The sequence below is a fragment of the Lonchura striata genome, chromosome 16, assembly GCF_046129695.1.
Source record: "Lonchura striata isolate bLonStr1 chromosome 16, bLonStr1.mat, whole genome shotgun sequence".
In the NCBI taxonomy this organism is placed as follows: domain Eukaryota; kingdom Metazoa; phylum Chordata; class Aves; order Passeriformes; family Estrildidae; genus Lonchura; species Lonchura striata.
This window is the reverse complement of record NC_134618.1, coordinates 13,828,329-13,851,470: the sequence shown is the minus strand read 5'-3', so window position 1 is coordinate 13,851,470 and position 23,142 is coordinate 13,828,329. Positions and strand designations below refer to the sequence as shown.

Below are 23,142 nucleotides of genomic sequence, written 5' to 3'. Positions count from 1 at the left end.
GCAGCCTTGCCCCATGATTCTGCATCCCACTGAACTGCTCTGGTTTTCCTGGCCCTCTGGGGACTGATGTCTTTCCCAGAATATGTAATGGCAGTCACTGGAGTAATGAATCCCCATGCAAGCTTCAAAGCAAATGTGGGATAAGTGGTTCCTAGGATGTGAAACTGCAAAGAAAAGCATTCTGCTGGAGTACAGGAAAAGAACAAAGCCCCTGCCAATACTCCCTTAACTTGTCCATACTGTGAAAATCCATCCAAATTTTTCTAACAGAGATATTGAAACCCAGACTAGGATTTTTGACAAATTGGGAAAGCTTTTAAAAGCATCAAGCAGAGAGCATGCATTATTTTTGTAGGAATATTCTGTATTTCATTATGTGAGAACACTGACAAACACATTATTTAGCAGATATAAAGCACTTTTGGCTATAGTTTTCAGAATGAGGAATTAATACCCCTTGGCTATCCAATTCATGAGCTGGTTTTGCTCAGGGATGCTCAGTGTAACACGGGCTGCTCCCCAGTTCCTAAAGCTGGAAGCTGAGAAAAGCAGCATGTTGCTTTTGAGGTCTTTACTTACTGATTACCAGCAAAGCCTCATAAAGCAGAGCTCTCATGTCATATGGTCCAAGAAGTGCATAGTTTTCTTCCACCATGGTCTCTGAACTTGAAATAAAAGCTTATGTTCCACGTGCCACCTGGATCACAAGGTCCCATGAAAGCTAGAATGCAAAAATAGTACTAGATGAAAGGTTAATATTTTTCACAGCATAAAGAAGGAAAGATTTTTTTTTTTTACAAAGTTTCTTTAGTTTTAACTTCAGTACAAGTTTTCTTGCCTCACTGTAGCCTGCCATGTAACCTTCTCTAATGAGCTGGTACAAATTAGGAGCTGGCAGGAAATTGCTTCACAAGCACTCAGAAACCATGTGATAGCATTTGCATGAGTCAAGAACATTTTCAGACTGCAGTGACACAGTGCTGTTACCTGCCCTCTCCTGCAGGGAAAGGCGAGGTCTGAGCTCCCAGGTGTGAGAACCCCGGGCTTGCTCTGGGGTCTCGTGTGGTGGAAAAGTCTCTCCTCCAACCTGAGCTTCCAAAGAAAAACTCCACAGCCTCTCATTGTTCGGTCTCAAGGCAGTTTATTGTGAGTTATCTAAAAGATTTTCTTTTCATGCTGCAGCTGTTTGGTCAGCAGCCCAGACAGAGACACACACACACCCTGACATCCTCTCTGTCTGCTGTCCTCTTCTTCTCTCCCCCCACCCAGGGCTGCTGCTATCTTTTATATGATATATTACGTGTTACATGTTTATAGTTTTCCCCCAATACCTACTACCTATATTACCAAGTGCTTTTCTACTCTAAACCAATCTGTGAGTGCCAGCATCACCAAGAACATGGAGGCAAGGAAGACAAAGGAGGAAGAACAGGATCAGCCCACTTTCCTCCATCTTAGAACTTCTGACCCCCATGTACAAAGTAAAAACCCCCCTGTACAGGTGCTAAAACCCCCCTGTACAATACTAAAAAAATTCCCCTCTACTTAGTAACTACTTTTACTATACTATCTAACCCTTTGTGACTGCTTGTTCCACCTCCAAAGTTGGTAACTCATTCCATGGCTCAAATTCAAAATCACAGCTGTTTGCAGCTGCCTGCCAGGGTCTAAAATGCTTCTGACCAGGGCCTGGAACCTCTAAAAATGTCTGAGAGACATTTTGAGTTCCCACACCCAGGTACCCCTCAGTGATCCACAGCCAGCTGCAGACACAGACCTGCCTTAACTATTCTTGTGTGCAGCCACTTACAGGTGCTGGCTCATCACATCTGTGCAGGTTCACATCAGTACAGCTTGCAGGAGCAAAGGAGGTGAGGATGAAAGCCTTCATTGCCTGCAGCCAGTATTTGTCTTTGCTCTGAGCCCTGCAGGTTCATTCCCTTCTTGCCTTGCACTGTGCCCTTTGCTGTTGCCTCTCTGACTTGTAAAGAGCTCGGTGGAGTTGGCTGAGTGCAGATTCATCACTGGAGAGCGATGAGCAGTAGTTCATAGACTCAAGATAGCACTTCTGTGAACTGTCATTTCCCAGATGAGCTGTGGACAGGCTGCACTTCAAACAGCTTCAATATTGGGCAAATTCAGCATTAGTCAGAGGTGGTTCTGAGCTCATCCTTGTGACATGAAAGCACAAAATAGTACTGGGATTGCAGCTGTCCTGCTTGGAGTTCACTTGCCAGTTGTGTCCCTTGTTCAGGAGCAGAGCCAGAGATGGATGACTGCCTGGAGACCCTGAAAGATGAGGAGGAGGCTTTGTGGGAGAATGTGGAGTGCAACCGGCACATGCTGAGCCGCTACATCAACCCAGCCAAGCTGACCCCCTACTTACGGCAGTGCAAAGTCATCGACGAGCAGGATGAGGATGAGGTGCTCAACTCACTCATGCTGCCCTCCAAAATTAACAGAGCAGGTAATTATCTGGTCAGTGGCTCCATCTGCATCTCTGTCTGAATAGCTTTGCTCTACTAAGTTTGGAGAGAGCCTGAATCAAGTTACAGATTATCAGATGGAAATTCTTTTATCTTATTTACAGGAGGCTTAGAATTCGGGGGGATTCTGATGCTATTTTGATAACAAAGACTCCTTCCAGTGCTTTACAGACTGGAGCTCATGGGGTTCAAATTCCCATCAAAGCCTTGGCAAATATTTCAGTTAACACAAGCAGCAGTCAGTGCCATTCCAGGAGTAGCTTTTCAGCTGTCTTGCAGTACTTTGTGATTTGTCAGTGGAAGATCTGCCATCCCTGCCTGGTAAAGGCTGCACTGAATATCTTGTGCTTTGAAATTTCTGTTCCAGAGACCAATTTGCCCACACTCCCTCAGAATAACAATCAGCACAAACATACAGAATTGGTGGCATTACTTTACGGGTTCAGCTGAACTCAGTTAATCAGGCAGATTTTGCACAGCTCGTTGCCGTGGCAGAGATGAACCTCAGGAACATCAGGGATGTGATATTTGCTTGTGCTGCTCGTGGGGCTGATGTGTCACCTCTCTGCTGTCTGTACCCAGGCCGGCTGCTGGACATCCTCCACACCAAGGGCCAGAGGGGCTATGTGGTGTTCTTAGAGAGCCTGGAGTTTTACTACCCTGAACTCTACAAACTGGTGACAGGGAAAGAGCCTACACGGAGATTTTCCACTATTGTGGGTGAGTAGAATCAGTCACAAAAAAGCCTGTTGAAGTAAGGGCTCTCTGGAAGACTGGCTTGGTTTTTTTCAGGCAAAAAATGGAAATAAAAGCCAATCTTGATGTAGAATGCTTTTCAGTCCCCTTCAAAGCAAAATGTGTTAGGTAATGTATAAAGCAAAAGGACATCCCAGCTGTCTGAATGAACCTGAAGAGCTTTAAATGGAATGATAGGCATTACCAGAATTCTCAAGAGAAGCTGTATTGGAACGGTGGACTGAATTGCACTGACAACTTACACATGTGCAACACATTTGAAGCATTCAGATTAATTGTACTTGCATAGATTCATTGTACAAAGGTTGTGCTATTTCCACAGGCTCAGCTGAATCAAGACAAATGTAAAGACTTCATCTTCTACCCAGACAAGCTGTATATGTGTATATTGTGATTCTGATACCAGTGTGCTGGGTAATATTTGTACTGTTCCTACTTAGATATACAGATGTGTGTGAATTTGCATAAATTCTGTACCTCTGTACATATTCTGGGCCATTTGTTTCTTATTTAGTTCTGCTGATCCTACATATTACCTTATTAATAAACTAATGTAAATAAGGTACTTTACCAGACATTGATAAGCTGTTCAAACATTTTCAGTGGAGGAGGGACACGAAGGCCTTACCCATTTCCTAATGAATGAGATCATCAAGCTCCAGCAGCAGGTGAAAACAAAAGATGTGCAGCGCTGTGAGCTCCTGGCCAAGTCCCGCCAGCTGGAGGATGAGAGAAAGCAACTAAAGCTGAACAAGATCGAGCTGCTGACCTTCCAGGAGAGATACAACAAGATGAAGGAGGAGAGGAATAACTACAATGATGAGCTGGTCAAGGTGAAAGATGAGAACTACAATCTGGCCATGAGATATGCCCAGCTGAGTGACGAGAAGAGCATGGCTGTGATAAGGAGCCGAGACCTGCAGTTGGAGGTGAGATAAATGCTCTGGGCAGCAATGGAGGGTGCCAGTGGCATCTGGGAAAATGAGATCTCCTCTGACAACAGAATGATGTGGAGCTCTCATTTGCTTTGCTTATCCAGATTATTGAAGGCATCACTGTACAGAAATGCCAACTGCAGTGAGCTGTATTAATGGCAGATAATTAATTAACAGAATAGAATGCAAATACAAATAAAATGTAAAACAGCTGCTTGCTAAAAACTTAATTTTAGTTTTTTTAGGTTCAGTAATATCTTGGTACAGTTATCCAGCAGCACTACACCTCCTGGGGATTTATTCAGAAAGATATCCTGAATTTTCTGCTTTTCCTGATCCATATAGTCCATGTGCAAAAAACACAGTGTGTGGTCAGCCTCTGTTCATTCTGTTTCATATCTCTTTGTTTATTGGAGGATTGAGAAGTGCCACTTTTTTTAGTCCAGGTATTCTAAAATTCCACAACCAGCCCATATGAGTTGTAACTGGCAAGTAGCAGGTTTGTAATTGAGACTTCACCAGTTAAGTTGAGGACATTCAGCACCCAATTATCAACCACTCATTAGCATTCACAGCTTAGGCTATTTTCCCCTGGATGTTTTCCACCTGGAAGTGAAAGATTTTTCAGAGCATTAAGTGTCAGAGTTAGGGAGGATCCCTTTCCTCTCCTCTTTCTCCTTTTCTCTGCTCCCTCTAGATTGACCAGCTGAAACATCGCTTGAACAAGGTGGAAGAGGAGTGCAAACTGGAGAGGAACCAGTCTTTAAAGCTGAAAAATGATATTGAAAACCGACCCAAAAAGGAACAGGTTCTGGAGCTGGAGCGGGAAAATGAGATGATGAAGACTAAAATCCAGGAGTTACAGTCCATCATTCAGGTATAAAAGCAGATTTCTGCCTTTAAATCCAAACTCACACATACTCTGGTTGCAGTGCAGGAGGTGTTGGCTGAAACCTCTGCTGCAAAGCTGCAACCAGCAGAAGTGCAAAGTTTGGACAGACAGAAGGCTGCTTGTACAGCTCCCAGCTGCCTGGAGTGCTTCCTGTACAGACACATGCATGAGGAGGAGTTCTACAAAAATAGTCCTCTAAAAAAATCAAGTGTACATGAGAAATTGGCTCTTCCAAGAGTGCAGTGTTTAATTGCTGAACATTGTACCAGCCTGTCATTACAAATCTGTGTTAAACAGCCAGCACAGAACTTTTTGACAGTGATTCTGTGTACCCTGTGTTAGGCTGTTGTCATAGCTTTGCCAAAAGGTTTTAATGAAGCAGAGGGTGATAAAGGTTCCTGTACTTGAGTGGTCACTAAGCAGCAGGGTGTCCTGCAGATCCCTGCTCTAACCTGCACGGGGAGCTTCACCAACCTGTGTTTGGGCAGGTGGGGAAACAGTTGATGTGCAGCACATTTAGGACTCCTCTGTGAACAACTTGGCCAAATATAGGGATATATGTGATTAGCATTTAGCACTTTGTTAGAAAAGGCTTCTGGCATTTTAAAATTACACTTAAAAATTATCAGTTGAAGGCTTTTCAGAAATGGCTGTAGCCTCTAGCAGTGCCTAACGATTCTTAGTTCTAACACAAATCCAATTCACATGTTAGAAAAAAGTGTAGAATAGAAGATTCTGGGAGTTCTGGTCCATGTAGGTGTCTTCTATTAATTGAAATAGTCTTACAGCACTTAAAGAAACAGAGAAATAGCTAAAAATAGGATTTAAATTCTCCTAAGTAAAAGTATAAATAAACTCAAATCAGTTTGGCTTAGAAATGCTTAGGTATGCTTAGAAATACTGAGTAACCTAAATGTCCCTGAAATCTCCAACTCAGTCTAGACATTTCAAAAACAAATAGGCATATTCCTTGCTAGCATCTTATGCTTTTTTCATCTTCCATTTATGGTTAATTTTGGATGGCAATTATTCGTTGGAACCTGCTTTGGTAATCTTGTTCATTTTAATTCTACAAGAAATTATATTCCTGGATGGTGTAGAAAATGAAGCAGTGGTACAAGGTACTCCAGGCATGTTTAATATTCTCTGAGCGCAGCTCTGCAAAGCCTGTGCATGCCTTAAAAATTCTCCTGAATATTTTCTTAGGCCCTGCTCTTTGGAAAATGGTGATTTTTGTGCTCAGTGAGAGCTGATTAATAGAAAAGAGTTTTGAATTCAGGGCTTGGAGTGAAGAATTGTCATTGCATCCAAACTGGATCAAATTATAGCCAGTACAATAGACCAGTAAAAGAGTTCCTTCATCAGACTATTCTGACAGCAAGACAGATTTTATTCATCTTTTCTGACACTGCTTTAAAATATGAACAGATGTCCATCTCTTCTCCTGCTTTCCCATTGCAATACCTTGTTCATTTGCTATTCCTCTTGCTTGTTACTGTCTCTGATACTTCTCTCCCTGCAGAACTATTTTCTGTTTCCCTGGCCTGGCTCTAAAAAAATGTCTTTCCTCAGGCTGACAAGAGGGGTTTGCCAGATTCAGACAAAGCCATTTTGGATATTCTGGAACACGACCGTAAGGAGGCACTGGAGGATCGCCATGAGCTGGTCAACAAGATCTTCAATCTCCAAGAGGAGATTCGTCATGTGGAGGACTTGAGAGACAAGGTGAGGAATGGAAGGGTAGAGAGATGGGATATCAGGCTGGTGCCCAAAATGCCTCTGAGAGCAGTGGTGGCTAACAGTGTGTCATTTCCAGTATCTTGAGGAGAAAGAAGATTTGGAGTTAAAGTGCTCAACACTAGGAAAAGACTGTGAGATGTACAAGCACCGCATGAACACTGTGATGATACAGCTGGAAGAGGTAGAAAAGGAGCGAGACCAGGTATCTCACAGTTAAAGCAGGGGAAAATCAATAGCAAAAGCCTCTATCTGCTCTGTGTCGCTCTGGGGAATTGTAGGTAATTGGGCCCAAAATACCATTATAAAATAAGCAGTTCAAAGAATTACTTGTTGGGATTTGCATTATGGTAATTAAACACAGGGTAATATTGGGTTGTTTCCACAGTGTAGCATCTGGCAGGCAGGACTGGGATCTTAACAGCAGCTCCTGCAAGGCTGTACATCAGTGTCAAGTCACCCCATTTGCACTCTGGGACGTTTTCCCACCAATGCAGAGGGAGCCGTAAATGAACCACCCTCATCATCATCATTTCTAATGGTGCTACTGTGGCACGTCCTGGTCCTGACTGCTGTGTTAACGGGTGGCTGGGCACCACTGCTGAAGTGCCCCTTGCCAACACCTCACAAACAAAAGCAGCAGGAGGAGGCTCTGGTGCCCAGGTGCCAAGGAGGTTTCCCGCCCCGCTGCAGGCGTTCCGCTCGCGCGACGAGGCTCAGACGCAGTACTCACACTGTCTGATCGAGAAGGACAAGTACAGGAAGCAGATCCGGGAGCTGGAGGAGAGGAACGATGAGCTCCGCATCGAGGTGGTGCGCAAGGAAGCGTGCATCGTCAACCTGGAGTGCAAACTGCGGCGCCTCTCCAAGGACAGCAACTTCCTCGACCAGGTACGGCTGAGCAAGGCAGACATCATCCCTTTTGTTCACAGAATTCACAGAATCACCAGCTTGGAAGAGACCTTAAAGATCATCGAGTCCAACCCAGCCCCAACACCTCAACTAAACCTGGCACCCGGTGCCACATCCAGGCTTTGTTTAACACATCCAGGGATGGTGACTCCACCACCTCCCTGGGCAGCCATGCCAGAACTTTATCACCCTTTCTGTAAAGAAAGTTTTCCTAATATCCAACCTATATTTCCCTTGACGTAGCTTGAGACTGTGACCTCTGGTTCTGTCAGTGCCTGGTGAAAGAGACCAAGCCCACCTGACTACAGCCACCTTTCAGAGTGTTGTAGAGAGTGATAAGGAAGAGACTTGTTAAGACTTGTTTTCACAAACATTTTGGTCTGAAAAGCAGAGGGGACTTTTCAAATTCTTTCCATTAATTACCTGAAAAAAATAATCTCCTACTAAATGTCAATGTTGTGAATTCTTTGGTATAGTGTTTTTCAAGTTGTCTGTTTTGCACGTGGTTTCCCAAAAGCTGCCATCCCACAGCTTGACTTTAAATGGAAGGGGGAAAATGCAGAAAATCAAATGTTTTCTACACTGGGGTAGAAACTACAAATATTTTTTAGGAACGTGAGTGAAAAAGAATTCAGTCTGTGAACAGAAATCCCCACAAATCTCAGCCCAAATTACTGACTGGGTCTGAAGCCACATTCTGTGTGAGCTTCTGAAGCACTGGAGTTGCAATAAGTTCAATCAGATTACTCTAAAGGAAGGTCATGAGTTTGTTGTACCAAACTGGTCTCAGAAATAAAGTGTTCCCTTGTGATTTTTAGAGTTTGCCACGGAATCTTCCCATTACCGTTATCTCCCAGGCCTTTGGGACTTCTGGCCCAAAAGCCAATGGTCAGGAAGCCGATGACTCCTCCACTTCTGAGGACTCTCCTGAAGACAGCAAATTCTTCTTGCCTGATCAAGTTCGTCTCAAGAGAAGAGTGAACCTAAAGGGGATCCAGGTGTGTCTGAATCTGAGGCTGGAATAACACAGAGCAGGGACTTTTACAATTATCAGACATAACACATGTGTGGCTGTGCCTCTGAAACTGCTGTAAAGATAAGAACAGATCTGTGTATGATAGTGAGTTGTGCGTGATAGTTTTTGCCCTGTGGTGATTTGCATCTTGAGGAGCAGATCTAATCAGGCTTCATAGACTGTTTTCTGTCCCTTCTCTCCATTTTCTGTTTTCTTCTCGCTTCTGCTGTTCATTCACATTCTCAGAGAGTTGTCAATAAATTGATTCTTTGCCTTCTTAACATTAGTGGAAAAAAAAAAATGACATAATGCCTGAGGTCCAATGCACGCTGAAGGTGAAAAACGAAGCATTGGTGAAAAGCTCTCAGCAGCTGGAAGGAAAAATAGAAAGAAATGGACACAATCTGGAGCAAAATTAACTATCTAATTTAGAATTAAATTATGGCAATTTCCTCACCCCTAATAGGAAGGGGGTAGCATGAGTTAGGTTCATGCTTTCCCTGACTAGCTGCATTCACATGGCTATTATCTGATGCTGAATTCACGATCAGTAAAAAAAACCCACAAAAATCTAACATTAGGGCTTTTGAGGTTCTCTTTCCTTTCATCTGCACTTGAATTCTCCCTGCCCTTCATAACCTTCCTGAGCTCTGACTGTCATTATTACTTATGGCAATAGAGCAGCACTTTTCACATTGTACACTCCAAAAGGATGCCTGTTGTATTAACAGCTGCCTGAAACCAGTCCCAAGGCACCCACTTCACCTTTTGTCTCCTTTTTTCTTCATCAGAATCTGGAAATTGCAATGCATTTGGGCCAGGCATTCAAAAGTAGCCAGGTGGCTCACCCTCCATCACTGCTGTTGTATTTAGATACCTAAATATCTTCTAAATTTTGGGTCCTGTTGTTTAAAGGAGGGGAAGTATATTACAACATAGCAGTGGAAAAAGATGATGAAAATATCTGGTTTACAGTGTGTGGTAAATATTCTGCATTTGTGCTGATTTTTGTCCTCTTTCTTTTAGATAAGTCCAAGAGCTAAATCTCCTGTCAGCATGAACAAAACATCAGAGTTTCAAGGTCAGAAAGAGCACCCATGTCCTTATTCCTTTTCCGTTGCTTTGTCTCTTTCACTTAATCTCTTTAAGTTGTTTTAACAAACATGCCAACCAGGGAAATTCTTAACTAAGTCCAAGTCAGAAAAAAAAAAAAAAAAAAAAACAAAACCACAACCCAAACTAACAAACAAAAAAACCAGTTTCTCTCACAATTACAAATGTAATGATTAAAAGTGGTCAAGACTTCTACTTCATTGTCCTCTCCATCCAAAGGTACCTCCCCAGGAACACAATATGCATCCCATAGCTTACCTAAATATTCTGTTTCCTCCGTTTTCCATTTAGTTTACAAAAGTTGTAATGTCATTTCTGTAACATCTGTACTAAAAATCATTATACCATTCTCTTTTTGCTGTTGGAAAAATCATTCAAGCTGAAAAGGCCCTAATCTAGTGACTGTCTAATGAGTTCCTTTGTCCTTCGGCAAAAGGGAATTAATTTTAAATCTAAAGCATTGCAAAGGGTGGGAGAAGGGGATTGACCCATGCCCCAGCCAGCTGCCAAGTTACCAAATTTGTTGCTGTACACTCATGTTTGAGCTGCTCCTGATTCCTCCTGTTTGTGTAACACTACCCCTGAAACACCAAATACCATCAGGGGCAGAACTTCCTTCAGTAGCTGCGTGTGGCCCTGTTGGATAAAATACCCTGGGAATCACAGCTCCTGCTCCAAGGAATTCCATGTTAAACAGCAGCTTTGCTGCCAGGCAGTGTGCAACATTAGTACCAGCCAGAGGTGCTGAGGAAGGGAAGGAGTCCACAGTCACTCTGTGTCACCTGGCACTGCTGAGGGATCTCGGGCTTCTTGATCCCTGCTGTAAATTCTTTGTTGTAACAAAGTGTAATTCAACGAGCCAGCCTTGCAAATTGCCAGATTCAGGTGGTGTAATTAAAACATAAATTCATGAAACAATCCTTTAATTTGTCAAATAGCATTCACTGATCTACTAAAAACACCCAGGACAGAGCTGAGAGACAAAGTGAGCAGGAGTCTGTGCAGAGGGTGGGAATTTGCAGGGAACTCCTGGGGAGCGGGAGCTGGATCTGCAGGGCAGGAGCGTGTCCAGGGTCCCTGTTCAGTACAAGAGCAGCTGCAATGGAGAGGGAACACGAGTGCAGTGGCACATCTGAGAAAGGCTCTGCACTGGAAGTGCTCTGACCTGCTTGTCTCTGGTGTGTTTTCTCTGTGTGCTTCCCTGGTCCCCGCGAGTGCAGCAGTCAGAGCCCAGGACGAAGACGGGGCCGAGGGCAGCGCCGGCCGCACGGACACCAGCTCCTCTGTGTCCATCAGTAACTCCATCAGCAGCTGTGAAGTCACCAAGATTGTAAGGATGCCCCTTGCCTGTCTACAGCCATCTCTCCTAATGTGGTTCAGAGCTTGCACAGCTCAGTATTAGCACTGCCCCAGCATCCCAGCTGTGATCCTATTCAAGGCCCTTGTCAGAAGCTCCCTTAATCCTTTAACCAGCATTTTGTTAGAACTATCTTATTAGCCTTTCCCAAAATCACAGAATTGGTTTATGTTTATTTAAAGATATTTCAGAGGTATTTATGACCTCTTGCTGTCTCCTTATGCCATTTAACATTTACTGTTAGAAGAAAAGGATTTGCTTTAAAAGCTGCTTTGTAACTTATCTGAGAAAATTTTAAGGGTTTTTTGAGTTCTATAATGCTTTTCCTGTCTATAAGTAACAGTGAGTGAGGAAAGGGGTGCAGATCACAGTTGGAAATTTCTGCATACCGTAGTCAAACCATTTCTTCCCTGCTTGCTGTATCCCCATAATCTTCCAAGGTAGATATTCCATTATACATATGTGAGCACTGTCACAGCAGGACAGGCAGATAGAGAGAGTGCTCTTGCAGAGTGTTAATAACAAAGAACAAAACATCTTTCTAGAACACCGTGAAAAATGCTGCCCCCAGGAAATTAAAATTATACTCAAGAATAGCCAGGAAAGAACTTGCTGCCACTCGTAATAAGCTTAGCTGGGTTAGGAATAATTTTTTGGAGTATCTGTTGGATGTTTAGATGACTTATACTGTTTTCCCTCTAGTGCAATTCAGGGTTTAGTTTCCAGTGCACTGGAAGATTAATTATTTAATATATAGAGGTCTGTATTTTTCTTTTTCATTCCAACTATATATATATTTATATAAGTACACATACTGCTTTTCATCCCCCTCCTCCTATGTCAGCTGTGCCACACACAGAAGTAAAGTTACAATGGCTCAGTAAATCAGGCAGTTGTGTGGTCACAGGAGAAGGTGCAGTGCCAGCACACAAGCTGTGCATTGTGCTAAAAACTGGGATATATGAGTGCTCTTGGATTCTGCAGAGCTAGAACCAACTTCTCTTCCTGTGTGTGCTTCCCAGTGCAGAGTACAGCCAGTGCAGAGCACCCTTGCTAACACTGCTGTGAGTGAGAAGTGAGAGCACATTTATTTCAGCCGGGTAACCTTTCTGACACCTTTTGGTTTCTCATTCAAAGCAAACCCTGCGAAATCGCAACGACAGCATCATGTCAACCACCCCCGAGCCCCCCGGGAACGACTCCATCGTGCGGCGCTGCAAGGAGGACACCCCTCACTGCAGGTGGGTCACAGGGCAGCCTGCCCCGAGCCTGCTGCCACAGGGACAAGGGACAGGGGCTGCAGAGGTCCTCGTGTCTGCCTCTGGTTGCAGAGCCGCTGTAGAATTCACAGAATCACGGAATGCCCAGGTTGGAAGAGACCTTAAAGATCATCGAGTCCAACCCATGCCCCAACACCTCACTGAGTGCCACATTCAGTCTTTTTTTGTGATGACTCCACCACCTCCCTGGGCAGACCATTCCAGAACTTTATCACCCTTTCTGTAAAGAACATTTTCCTAATATCCAACCTATATTTCCCATGACACAGCTTGAGACTGTGTCCTCTGGTTCTGTCTGTAAAGCATAGGATTAACCTAAACTTCTCAAGGCTCAGCCCTGCATCCCACATTTTGTCCAAAGCTCTCAGGAATGCCTGAAGTTCAGCTGGCATCAATGACAGTGACAGCACTGCAGCCCTGAGTGTAATGGACAGAAACACAAACAGGACTGGAACACCTCCGCACTGATGCTACAGTTGAGAGTGTTCTCTCTGCCTTTGCACACTGATCCAGCTTCGGTTTTTGCCCCTCAGCTCCCTGCTGCCCACATGTCCCCGTGGTTCTTTCCCCTTCTCTCAAAGCCCCCCCTTCTCTCTAGAAGCTGCAGAAGTAGAGCAGAGCTGCTTGCAGTCTGTGAGGAGTGAGGGGAGGAGCAGAGGAGGGAGCTGGTTTTTGTGAGTCTCAGGATCTGTTTCTCAGCAGAGAAGCTTTGCCCTTGGCTTCACCTTCTGCTGCAGCTTCCACTTCTGCCAGGTCAGGGCCCCTGGAGTTCCCCTGGCAGTGAAATCACATCAGCTGGTGAGTGGGAAGTTGGTGGCAGGAAGGAAAGAGACCTCCCCAGCCTCACAGTTCCCTAAAGGGCACCGACCCCTTTTCTAGAAGGTTTTTTGCAGTGTGATACTCAGACATGCTGTGTTGGTGTGGTGTCAATAGCATCAGTGTCTGCATCACAAATACCAGGAGACACAAATACATTCCCTAAAGGAGAAAAGAACAGAGCAGACCAATTTAGAAGAAAGCAATATACGTGGCGGGTTTAGATCTTTATTAGATCTGTTTTTAATATCTAATTTTTATTAGAACTTTATTCAGGTTTTTATGTTTTTCAGAACAATCTGATCTTGGGCAGACTGCCATTTCTGCCTCTCTCTTTGGACAGCTTTGCAAGACAGCTTTCCACTGAGGGCATCCTCAGCTGGTTCTCCCACATAATTTTCTAGGCTGCTGAGGATTTAAGCAGTGTTTATTTTAATCTCCCTTAGCTTCTCCTTCATTGTCCTCCAAGTCCCTTTTTAAAGTGTGTTGTATCAATTCAAGATAGAGAAAAGGGGGGTTTTATTAATGATTTGAATGTTTTGTGCTTCAGGTGCTTGAGAAGCCTTTGGCATGCCTGAACTTTTCAATATTTGCAGTATATTACAGAACACAGTAGAGATTACATGGAGATTATTCATCTTGTGGACTTACTTCACTGTAATTCTGACTGTATTCTGTTCTGTGTGTTAAGGCATTGGAAGACTGAGTTGTACTGAAATCTGAATTTTTCCCTCATATTAGATATTCTTCATGTGGAAAAAACAGGTACCCTGGAACAAGGTCTGAATGGGAACTTTGTTGGGCTGATAATCACTGAAGTCAAGTATCTCAAGAGCCTGCCCAAAAGTTCAGTGTAGTTTATAACTTTATAATTAGAATGATAAATTTTTGGAACTTATTTGTGAATATAATCCAGAATAATTACTGTTTGCAAGCCAAGTTGCAGGTTTCACAGTTCATCTCTTCTTAATTTGTCTGGAAAAAAAGGTGAGATCATCATTTAATGTAGGAAAAGGTACATTATTTCCCTGCTTATGCATGGTGTAAAAATAGCTGATTCTCTTCAGGCTGGCTGCAAAAATTCACCCTTCAGCTGAAGCCAAATATGAGGAATATCAGCTCCACAGGAGACCTACAAATCATTTTGAATGGGAAAAACAACAAGCTGTTATTTAAACAGCTTTGCAACCAAAGGACATGTTTTAATGAAGTCCTTCTAGTAAAGCTGACAGATCACTCACTTGGCTTGACAGCCCCAATACCCCTGTAAGAGCAAAATTTTAGTGAATTTAGAGTGGCTTTAAGGCCAGCCAAGCTGGTGACCTTTGCAGGAAAGGCTGTGTCACTGGGAGCTGGGCTGGGAGCAGAGCTGTGGCAGTTCCCGTGCAGAAGCCTCGAGCACTTTGCCATTCTGTACTGCAGGTACCTGAGTAGCCATGAGAGCTACCCTGAAACTGCTATAAAATGCCTCAAGTACTTTAAATCAAGCAGATAAATTACTCCTCTTCTGCTGCACCTCAGTAACTTCCCTTGCATTCACTCTGTCCATCAGTGAACTTCTGGCTTTTTGCTCTATTGTGGAAAACCCCACGGTGCAGTGCCTGCACAGCAGGCATGGTGCAGCCCTTCACCTCTGTGCTGAGCCAAGCGTGGCGTGAGTCACACACCAGACCATCAGTCAGCAGCTTCCTGTCATCCTCAGCAAAATCTTCATCCCCTCACTGCTGTTGGCAGTTCTTCCTTCTGAACCTTGTTGCAGTTTCACATGCTTCCCATGCTGGCTGACACGTTATCTCCTTTTTCTTTATCTTCCCTGGACCCTCAAGGATGTCACTTGCTTTTTTTTTTTTTTGCAGCTGTACCATTGGCTGATGCAGCACCTCCTACATCTTCCTTTTTCACAGAAGAAGTTCCTCCTTCAGAACTTAATGAAATCTACTGAAGCTGGAAATCTGAAAGCTTGAAAGTGTTCAGCTTTCTCTCTCTTCCATTATCTCATGCTTTGTTTTTAATTCCAGCCTGGCTGAAGAGGACAATGACAGCTTTGGATGTGATGCTTTGGAGATGGATGGTAAGCAAGAGGATATTGTGTAAAATTGAAATATGAGCTAATATGTGATCAGCTCCCCAGCTACAGAGACTGTCAGATAACCAGCCCTGCTCTAAGTAAATGGGACACACAGCCTGTGAGTAAATCAAGGAAACAAAGGGTCTGCCAGTGGTGAGAAGGGGAAAGCAGTCATTCCTGAAGAGCTAAGAGGGAAAATGGTTAGTTTTATTACCATGAGGGTGGTCAAACACTGGAACAGGGTTGTCCAAAGAGTTTTAGCCATACTCTTCATCCTTGGAGATATCAAAACCCAGCTGGACAAAGACCTGAGCAATCTCCTTGAGCTGACCCTACAGTGACCTTTGACTAGACAGTCTCCAGAGGTCCCTCCCCACTTTCTCTTCTATGAGATTGGCATTCCTTGTGCCATGTCCTGTGGTTATGAATCATACTTCTGCATGAAGAATTTCCTACTTCAGCTTGGGCTGGGATCAATTAAAATTCATCTTCCCCTTTTCTATTGTTGTCACTTTATCTAGGACTCATCATTCTTGTTACTCTTTCCAGACGACAGTCACGACAGGCATTCACATGGAGCTCCTTCAGTGCACTCTTCCTCTTCTTCTCATCAGTCAGAAGGCCTGGATGCCTATGAGCTTGAGCATGTCAACTCCATATTTAGAAAGTTCTCTCTGGAAAGGTATTTGAGATGCCAATTTATTTACCTTAGAGACTGAGAGGAAAGGGTGCTGTGGTAGAAACTCTATTTATTTACTAGCTGCTGAAGTTATAGCAGCAGGAGTGATTATGGTGGCAGCAGTATAACACTATCTTGGAGCCCTTTCATGTTTTGTAAACCTATGATGGTCAGCCTGAAAATTCAAAAACTTAAAGGCAGAAAAAATGTTCTAAAGGCTTCAATTTCTCCTTGTGATCTTGCTGTCTTGCTGCAAGAGCTTGCTGAGTGGAGAACTATGGTAGTCTGAGAACTTTTATACACTGGGTTTTCAGAGATGCTCTTCTCCAGAACTTGTGCAGTAACGAGGAGGATTTCTTTTAAAGTCCTTAGATCCTAGTGCTTGATAATGCTAGAAGTTTATTTGTGTAGCTCTCGTTTCTCATGCACTCATTTAACTCAGAGTGGGATAACAAGTTGTCCCTTCCTCTCCTGGACACAGACCCTTCCGTCCCTCTGTCACGTCTGTGGGCCGCATGCGGAGCTCGTGTCACACGATCCAGCGCGTGACGCTCAACGGGGACAGCCTCACCTCGGAGATCACCCTGCTCGGGGGCAATGACAAAGGCAGCTTCGTCAGCTCTGTCAAGACAGGCTCCCTTGCAGAGAAAGCTGGCCTTCGGGAGGGACACCAGATCCTGCTGGTGAGCATGGCATCGTCACCAAGCAGCCCCGGGTCTGCCCACCCACCTGTGCTGTCCCTGGCATCCCATGAGCACAAGTTCAACAATGCTTCTGCCAAATTTCTCTTTACTTAGTTTTCCCTCCATTGCCAATGTTCCCAAACCATTTCCCTGTTCAAATGCCTCCAAGGGGGAAAAAAACATCCTCCGTATTTTATATTCCTGCACTTCTTACTCCCAGAGAAGCCTGGGATTGTGCAAGTGCTGCAGCTCTGTTTACTGCTAGTATTCCTAATTTGAGAGAAAAAGAATTATATAATTAGGACATAATCTACATTCTGGTAACAAAGTGTCTGCACTGTTTAATAACAAAAAGATCATGGCACTTTAAAAAAATTACTTAATTGACTCAGAGATTGAACTTGCACTGGAGAGTAATATTTCTTTCATATCTAGTTGGAGGGCTGCATTAAAGGGGAAAATCAAAGTGTTCCTTTGGATACTTGCACAAAGGAAGAAGTTCACTGGACAATTCAGAGGTGCAGTGGTCCAGTAACACTCCAGTATAAATCAAACCATGAAGGTAAGACCAAAAGTATTTCTTATCTCAAGTAGTCTCAAGGCTTTTATAGCAACTTGTCTGGAAGAGAGTGACAGGACCAGCATACCCTTTGTATTGGGATAAATCTGGATCATGCCACTGGTGTTAATTACAGCTCCTCCTGGAGCTGCTTCAGCTTTTAGCCTGGTGTCTGAGGAAAAAAAAACAACATGTGCTTGTCAACAGGAGTCTGAAAAATTTACATGGTGGCCAATAGCAGCATGACTCATGAAACATACTCAAGCTTATTTTTTATGTACAGTTTTCTGCAATACGATGCGGTGAGCTGAATGATCTTTATCCAGCTGGTTGATTTAGCATTTACCTGATGGTGTTGCCCTGTTTATTACCTTTGTGGCTTTATCTTATCTTTAACAGCTGGAGTTCATGTGTGGCGAATAGAATTTGATTTTAGTGTTCAGGTTCTATAATGATAATTTCAGGTTATGGATCAAAAATTACATTCCAAAATCCATTCTTTACTGGTGTGTATAAATGGGCATTCATGTTTTTATGCTGGTTAGAGAATTTCAGCTGCATAGATCACGCAGGAAATCATGCCTTTGATTTTCTTTGATGTTTTCACTTGTAGGAAAGACTTGCAATTTTTTGAGCATCACTTAACTGCAGATAAAGCATGTTATAGATTCTGGGAGTGCCAATTAGAGCTAATAATAAGGAGAATAGCTTGTCATTAAAATCAGTGGCAGAACTCGTACGGTACTTAGAGGGCAGAGCTATAGCTGTGTCTGTGTCTTTGCTGAGAAGTTCTTTGTTCCACAGGTCATGGGGGGAGTACTGAGAATGGAGTTGCCTAAAAGTAGCATTATAATGAGAATATTCCCACAGCGCTGACAGCAGCAGCATGGGCTGTCCCTGAGCCACTGCCCATCTGTGTCTCTGAGGTGCAGGCCCATGATCTGGCTGGAACTGCTGCAAGCAGCACTCTGGGAGTACAAACCTCTCTGAAAGGAGCCTGAGGAGTTGGTGCTGTGGGAATGCAGCAGCAGCAGAGTGGCAGATCCTGCCTCACCCTCCCCTCCCTGCTGCAGGGTACCGCAAGCTGCTGTCGGAGCTGGAGGAAGGGCTCATCACCTCGGGGGACTCATTTCACATCCGCCTGAACCTGAACATCTCCAGCCAGCTGGACTGCTGCTCCCTGACAGTGAAATGTGATGAGATCGTCCACATTCTTGACACCATGTACCAGGGCAGGTGTGAGTGGCTGTGTGCCAGGGTGGATCCCTTCACTGACAGGGACCTGGAGATGGGGACCATTCCCAGCTACAGCAGGTGAGAGTGATACTGAGTGACCATTACTGAGAGCAGGGATCTAGAAACAGAGAACTTAATTGCTACTGTAAGGAAAGAGGTGTCTATGTCTTAAATGTTGAGGTAAAGTCTGATGTTAAAGTGTAGTAAGAGCTATAAAACAACAACAGAGATTACAGATGTTACTTGAAAAAATGGAGTCCCTCCAAAAGTATCATGCAAGTATTCCATGGATATCTTTTAATCCTTAACTTAACTGCACTGCAGTTCTTCATATTGTTTTGTTCTTGCCTTTACTGCATGGTTCAGTCAGTCCTCACTGCTATTTCTGTTTAATCTTTTCTGTAGGCACAGACCCGTTGCAATCCAGCTTTCTTGTTAATGGTTTCAAAAACATTGTGATCTGTGTGATTTCATCCTTTCTTTCAGAGCCCAGCAACTCCTTTTGGTGAAGCTGCAGCGGTTGATGCACAGAGGAAGCAAAGATGAGACAGAAAACTCCTACAACACCCTTCGGGCCCTGCGGGTAAGTATCTACAAACAAAGTCCTTTTAACACCTCATACTCCCCTGCTACTGGTTTTTCATTTTTCATTTTTCATCATCATTTTACAGAAATTCCTGTTTACGCTCCCCGCAGGTTTTGATTGTGTCAGGCAATGGGCACCTTCTGTTTGCTTTAAATAATATTGTCCCTGGGAATGAACCCAGCTCTGGCTTGCTATTAACCCTTCCAGCTAGGAAGGACTACACTTTAAAAGTTCAAACTCTGTTATGGGTGTTAGTCACCCTTCTCATGCTTCTCTACATGTAAACATTTAATGCATCTTCATGTATACACGAGGAAGAAGCTGTGTCCTTGCAGTTAATAATCAGAATTATTTCTCTCCTGTTGTGGATAAGCCTCTAAACCACAGAGTCTGTTGCCCCACTTTGGAAAAACCTGTCTCTTCCAGCCTGGATGCTGTGGGGAGAACTGGGATTATCAGGCCTTTGCACACAACAGCACTTCAAATTTTCCCTTTTCCATCACTAAAAGCATTTTAGACCCCAAAATTCCATTTTTACATAATTAAAACTGCCTTCCTGGTGTGTTAGTTACCATAAGTTATTTTTAGAGTCTGGGAGACATTTATGCTTCTGAGTTTTACAGAGACAGGTAGACAGTGCTTGTGCTTGATGTTAGTCAAGGTTAAGTGTCACACATTCCTTCTGTGCTCACGGGCCCCACTGATCAAAGGGACAGAGATCACTGGCAGAGGTGCTTGTGAAAGCAAAAGCTGTGCATGCTCTTTCTTGGTGCAGAAATTATCTCTTTTTTAGGTCTGTGACCAAAGGAATGTGAAGAGCAGTGAAAGAGCAGTGTTTGTCAGCACAGGCTGTGCTATGCCCACTATTTGTTTAGAACATTGTGTTTGGGATAGGTATCAATCACTTTTTGTTGGAAATAGAAAATATCTGGTTTGGCTTCTTTTGTTTCTGAAATGTTCTGATTAAAAAATGTGAAAAAGAGCAGGGGTGAGAAAGCCTCCTGTGTTATTTTTTACTAGAATACACTGCAGCCAGAGGAGCCTGCCCTGCAGAACGACCCCAAAACCAGCCCTCGCCTATCCAGAGCAAGCTTTCTTTTGGGCCAGATTTTACAGGTAATAAAGTTCAAATCCTCAGTGCAATGTCTGAAATAGTGGATCTGAACAGTAGGTATTCTCAGGCTATCCTAATTCACCCAGAAATCCCAGCTCAGGTCTAGGGGTTGTATTGGAATTTATTCCTATCAAAAAGAGATTTAATGCATGAAGGAAAAGGCTGGGTTGTGTTTTCTGTTGTGATGTAGGGTGTTTGTTTTCAAGAGCATGGCTTCCATTACGGATGTGCCTTGAGGAATCCCACACATCTGCCGTCAGAGGCTGAAACGTGCTTTGTTTGTACCATAAGGACAAATCCAATGGGCTGGATCAAATCTCCAAGTCTCTGAGATAGGGCTCCATGAGAAAACAGTCCTCTAATTATGGGCCAGTGACTCTGAACATAACAGAGACTGTGTGGGTGAAAGACAAAGCCTTGTGAAGGAAGGTGATTGAGAAAGGTTAGCAAATACACAGGAGGAGGAGTTAATGTTTGGATAGAGGAATGGGCGGGTGGATGAGGAAGGAAAGCATGAAGCCTATTTCTCATGTAAAATGACTGTAAAAAGGTGCCATTTGGGAGTTTTTAAGTCTCTCTGGTAAAGCAAAGAAGAGGCAGTTTGGGTATAGCCTGTGATACATTTGTGCACATACTCTGGGTATGATACACACATCAGTGCTTGTACTGGTGATTTCAGGGAGCTTTGTGAAGAGAAAACATGCCTCTAAGAGCAGAGAACAAAATAACAAATCCCAAAGGGGATTAACACAGGCTCTGAAGCAGATCTATGATATTTAAAGAGTCTTAGAATTCACTCCACACATCCATGGAGTCCTGTGTTTGACAGACACAAGTGATTCAGATCTCATAGGTAACAAACGTCAGCTGATTAATACATGGGAGGGTAAATAATGCAAGAAATGAGGCTCAAACCTCTCTTTTTTCTGTTCACCTTTTTAGTTTGTCAGTAGGTCTGAGAACAAATACAAACGAATGAACAGCAACGAGCGGGTTCGCATCGTCACAGGCTGGCCCTCGGGCCTGGCACTGAACTCATCTGAAGGGAAGAAGCAGCTGCCTGATAAACTGGAAGGTAAAAATCTAAAGAAACCTTTACAATACATAGTACTGACACAAAGGCCTACATAAACACCTATAGAACAGCCTGGCTTTGAAGTATATCACAGGTCTTGTATTTGTGGTCCACTCTGCGAAAGTTCAGCAGCAACTGTGACCAAAACTGATTTTGCTAAAAGAGCTTGGGGCACTGAGCCTTCACAGGCAGCTTTAGAACACTGAAATGTCCTGTTTGGCTGGCAGTTTTTCCTAGGTGCTTTCTTGCCTTTTGCTCCAAAACATTTAACTTAGACTAAGTCAAGCTAACGAGCAGAGAGTCTCCATGCAAATGTTGTGTTGAAGAGGTTAAGAAATAATCTCTTGAAAGTAAAAGGCAGTTGAATTATTTAGTATTAGATTGGACATCATAGTGCTGTGAGTATAGTAAAGATAACCCCAGTAAAAGGGAAGGAGGACCAGTATGACTAGCCATGTAATTTCTGGTTCATGTGTGTCTCCTTTTTTAATTCAAATATTGATGGGGAGGAACCCAGAGGATAAATGTCTTGTTCTTTGCTCAGATTTGGATTCCGAGAGTGAGCTGGATAAGAAGCTCAGTCTGATCCCCTACAGCTTGGTGAGACCCATCCACTGCGAGCGCAGGCGCCCCGTGCTGTTCACCCCCACCATGCTGGCCAAGCCCTTGGTGCAGAAACTTCTCAACTCTGGAGGTGCCCTGGAATTCAACATATGCAAGCCAGGTAATGGGATAAGAGAGGGCCATGAGTGTCAGCCCTCTGTGTTGGAAATATGAACGTATATATGCGCGCACACGTAGGGGAATGCACATGTGAGAGTTGCTTGAGGTACTTCAAGTCACATCAGAGTGATGTGTAGCTGTAAATCCTGCTTTTTGAGACTATCTGGGATATTTGAATGTTTTTGAGACAGCCAGTACACATGGTTATGAGATTCTGTGTCTATAAATATTATCCATGTGTATGCTGTGTGGTTGCTAGGCTGCCCCTCAGAGACTGAAATGCTGTGAGTGCTCTTTCTGTTTGCATACTGTTTGCATACTGCATATCTAGGCAATGTGAAATTTTGATTAATTTGTTTCTAGTATTTGCTATTATGAGGAATATCTTCCCTAGAGCAACTTTAGGTTTCTGTCTCATCCAAGCTGTGAAGATTGTGCATTTGATCTAGTGGAAAGACTGATTTTCTTCCATGCTAAGTATTTACTATTAAAGCAGTACGCAGTGCCGTGATGGCTGCAGGGCAGGATTGTATACAACCCAGCATTAAACAGAGCTGACGTTTCATTTTTACACTAATATTGAATACCCACAGCATAGTATGCTGCCTTACAGTCATCCAGACAGAGAAACTGAGAAGTTAAGTATTATAATAAATATCCCCTGTCTTGCAACATAAAACAAAAGCTTTGATGTAGAGCTGCAAGTCACAAGGGGGCCAGTATCACACATTGCAACCTAAGCCAAATTTTTTTTAAACTTTAAACACAAATGTTGGAACACTAAATCCCTATTTTAGGATGCTGTGCTGAAGAGACCACCTTTTTTAGCACTTCTCAGCATCCTCCATCCCTGAACTGCTACTATATAACATTAGGTGCTGGAATTGTATTTACTGTTTTAATTTAATGCCTTCATAGTGTTGTAGTAATTGCCCAAGGACTCATTGGTGCAGGATATAGCTGAGATGCTCAGCTGTGATCAGATTAGGCTTTAATTGAATTCAATGGAAGAAATGAGGCAGCTGTTAAGACAATTCATTGCTCATCCTCCTTCCCTGAACCATCCTTACATCCCATGTGAAGTACTACTGGATACTTTTCTACGTGTTCTGCTGCTGTA

The 23,142-nt window shown here is 43.5% G+C and overlaps 1 protein-coding gene across 1 annotated transcript in view; it reads left to right on the top strand.

Moving 5' to 3' along the window:
* Positions 1-23,142, top strand: part of CARD11 (caspase recruitment domain family member 11) — a 45,596-nt gene that overhangs the window by 19,272 nt on the left and 3,182 nt on the right. Inside the window, exons 2-21 of the mRNA XM_021550410.2 lie at positions 2,255-2,467; positions 3,069-3,206; positions 3,846-4,171; positions 4,875-5,054; positions 6,642-6,794; positions 6,886-7,011; positions 7,500-7,697; positions 8,537-8,716; positions 9,760-9,814; positions 11,067-11,176; positions 12,341-12,444; positions 15,318-15,370; positions 15,917-16,049; positions 16,528-16,729; positions 17,165-17,291; positions 18,362-18,602; positions 19,011-19,107; positions 20,131-20,226; positions 21,167-21,299; positions 21,844-22,023. Coding sequence (XP_021406085.1) covers positions 2,255-2,467; positions 3,069-3,206; positions 3,846-4,171; positions 4,875-5,054; positions 6,642-6,794; positions 6,886-7,011; positions 7,500-7,697; positions 8,537-8,716; positions 9,760-9,814; positions 11,067-11,176; positions 12,341-12,444; positions 15,318-15,370; positions 15,917-16,049; positions 16,528-16,729; positions 17,165-17,291; positions 18,362-18,602; positions 19,011-19,107; positions 20,131-20,226; positions 21,167-21,299; positions 21,844-22,023 — 3,045 coding nt within the window. The remainder of the gene's footprint in view (positions 1-2,254; positions 2,468-3,068; positions 3,207-3,845; positions 4,172-4,874; positions 5,055-6,641; positions 6,795-6,885; positions 7,012-7,499; positions 7,698-8,536; positions 8,717-9,759; positions 9,815-11,066; positions 11,177-12,340; positions 12,445-15,317; positions 15,371-15,916; positions 16,050-16,527; positions 16,730-17,164; positions 17,292-18,361; positions 18,603-19,010; positions 19,108-20,130; positions 20,227-21,166; positions 21,300-21,843; positions 22,024-23,142) is intronic.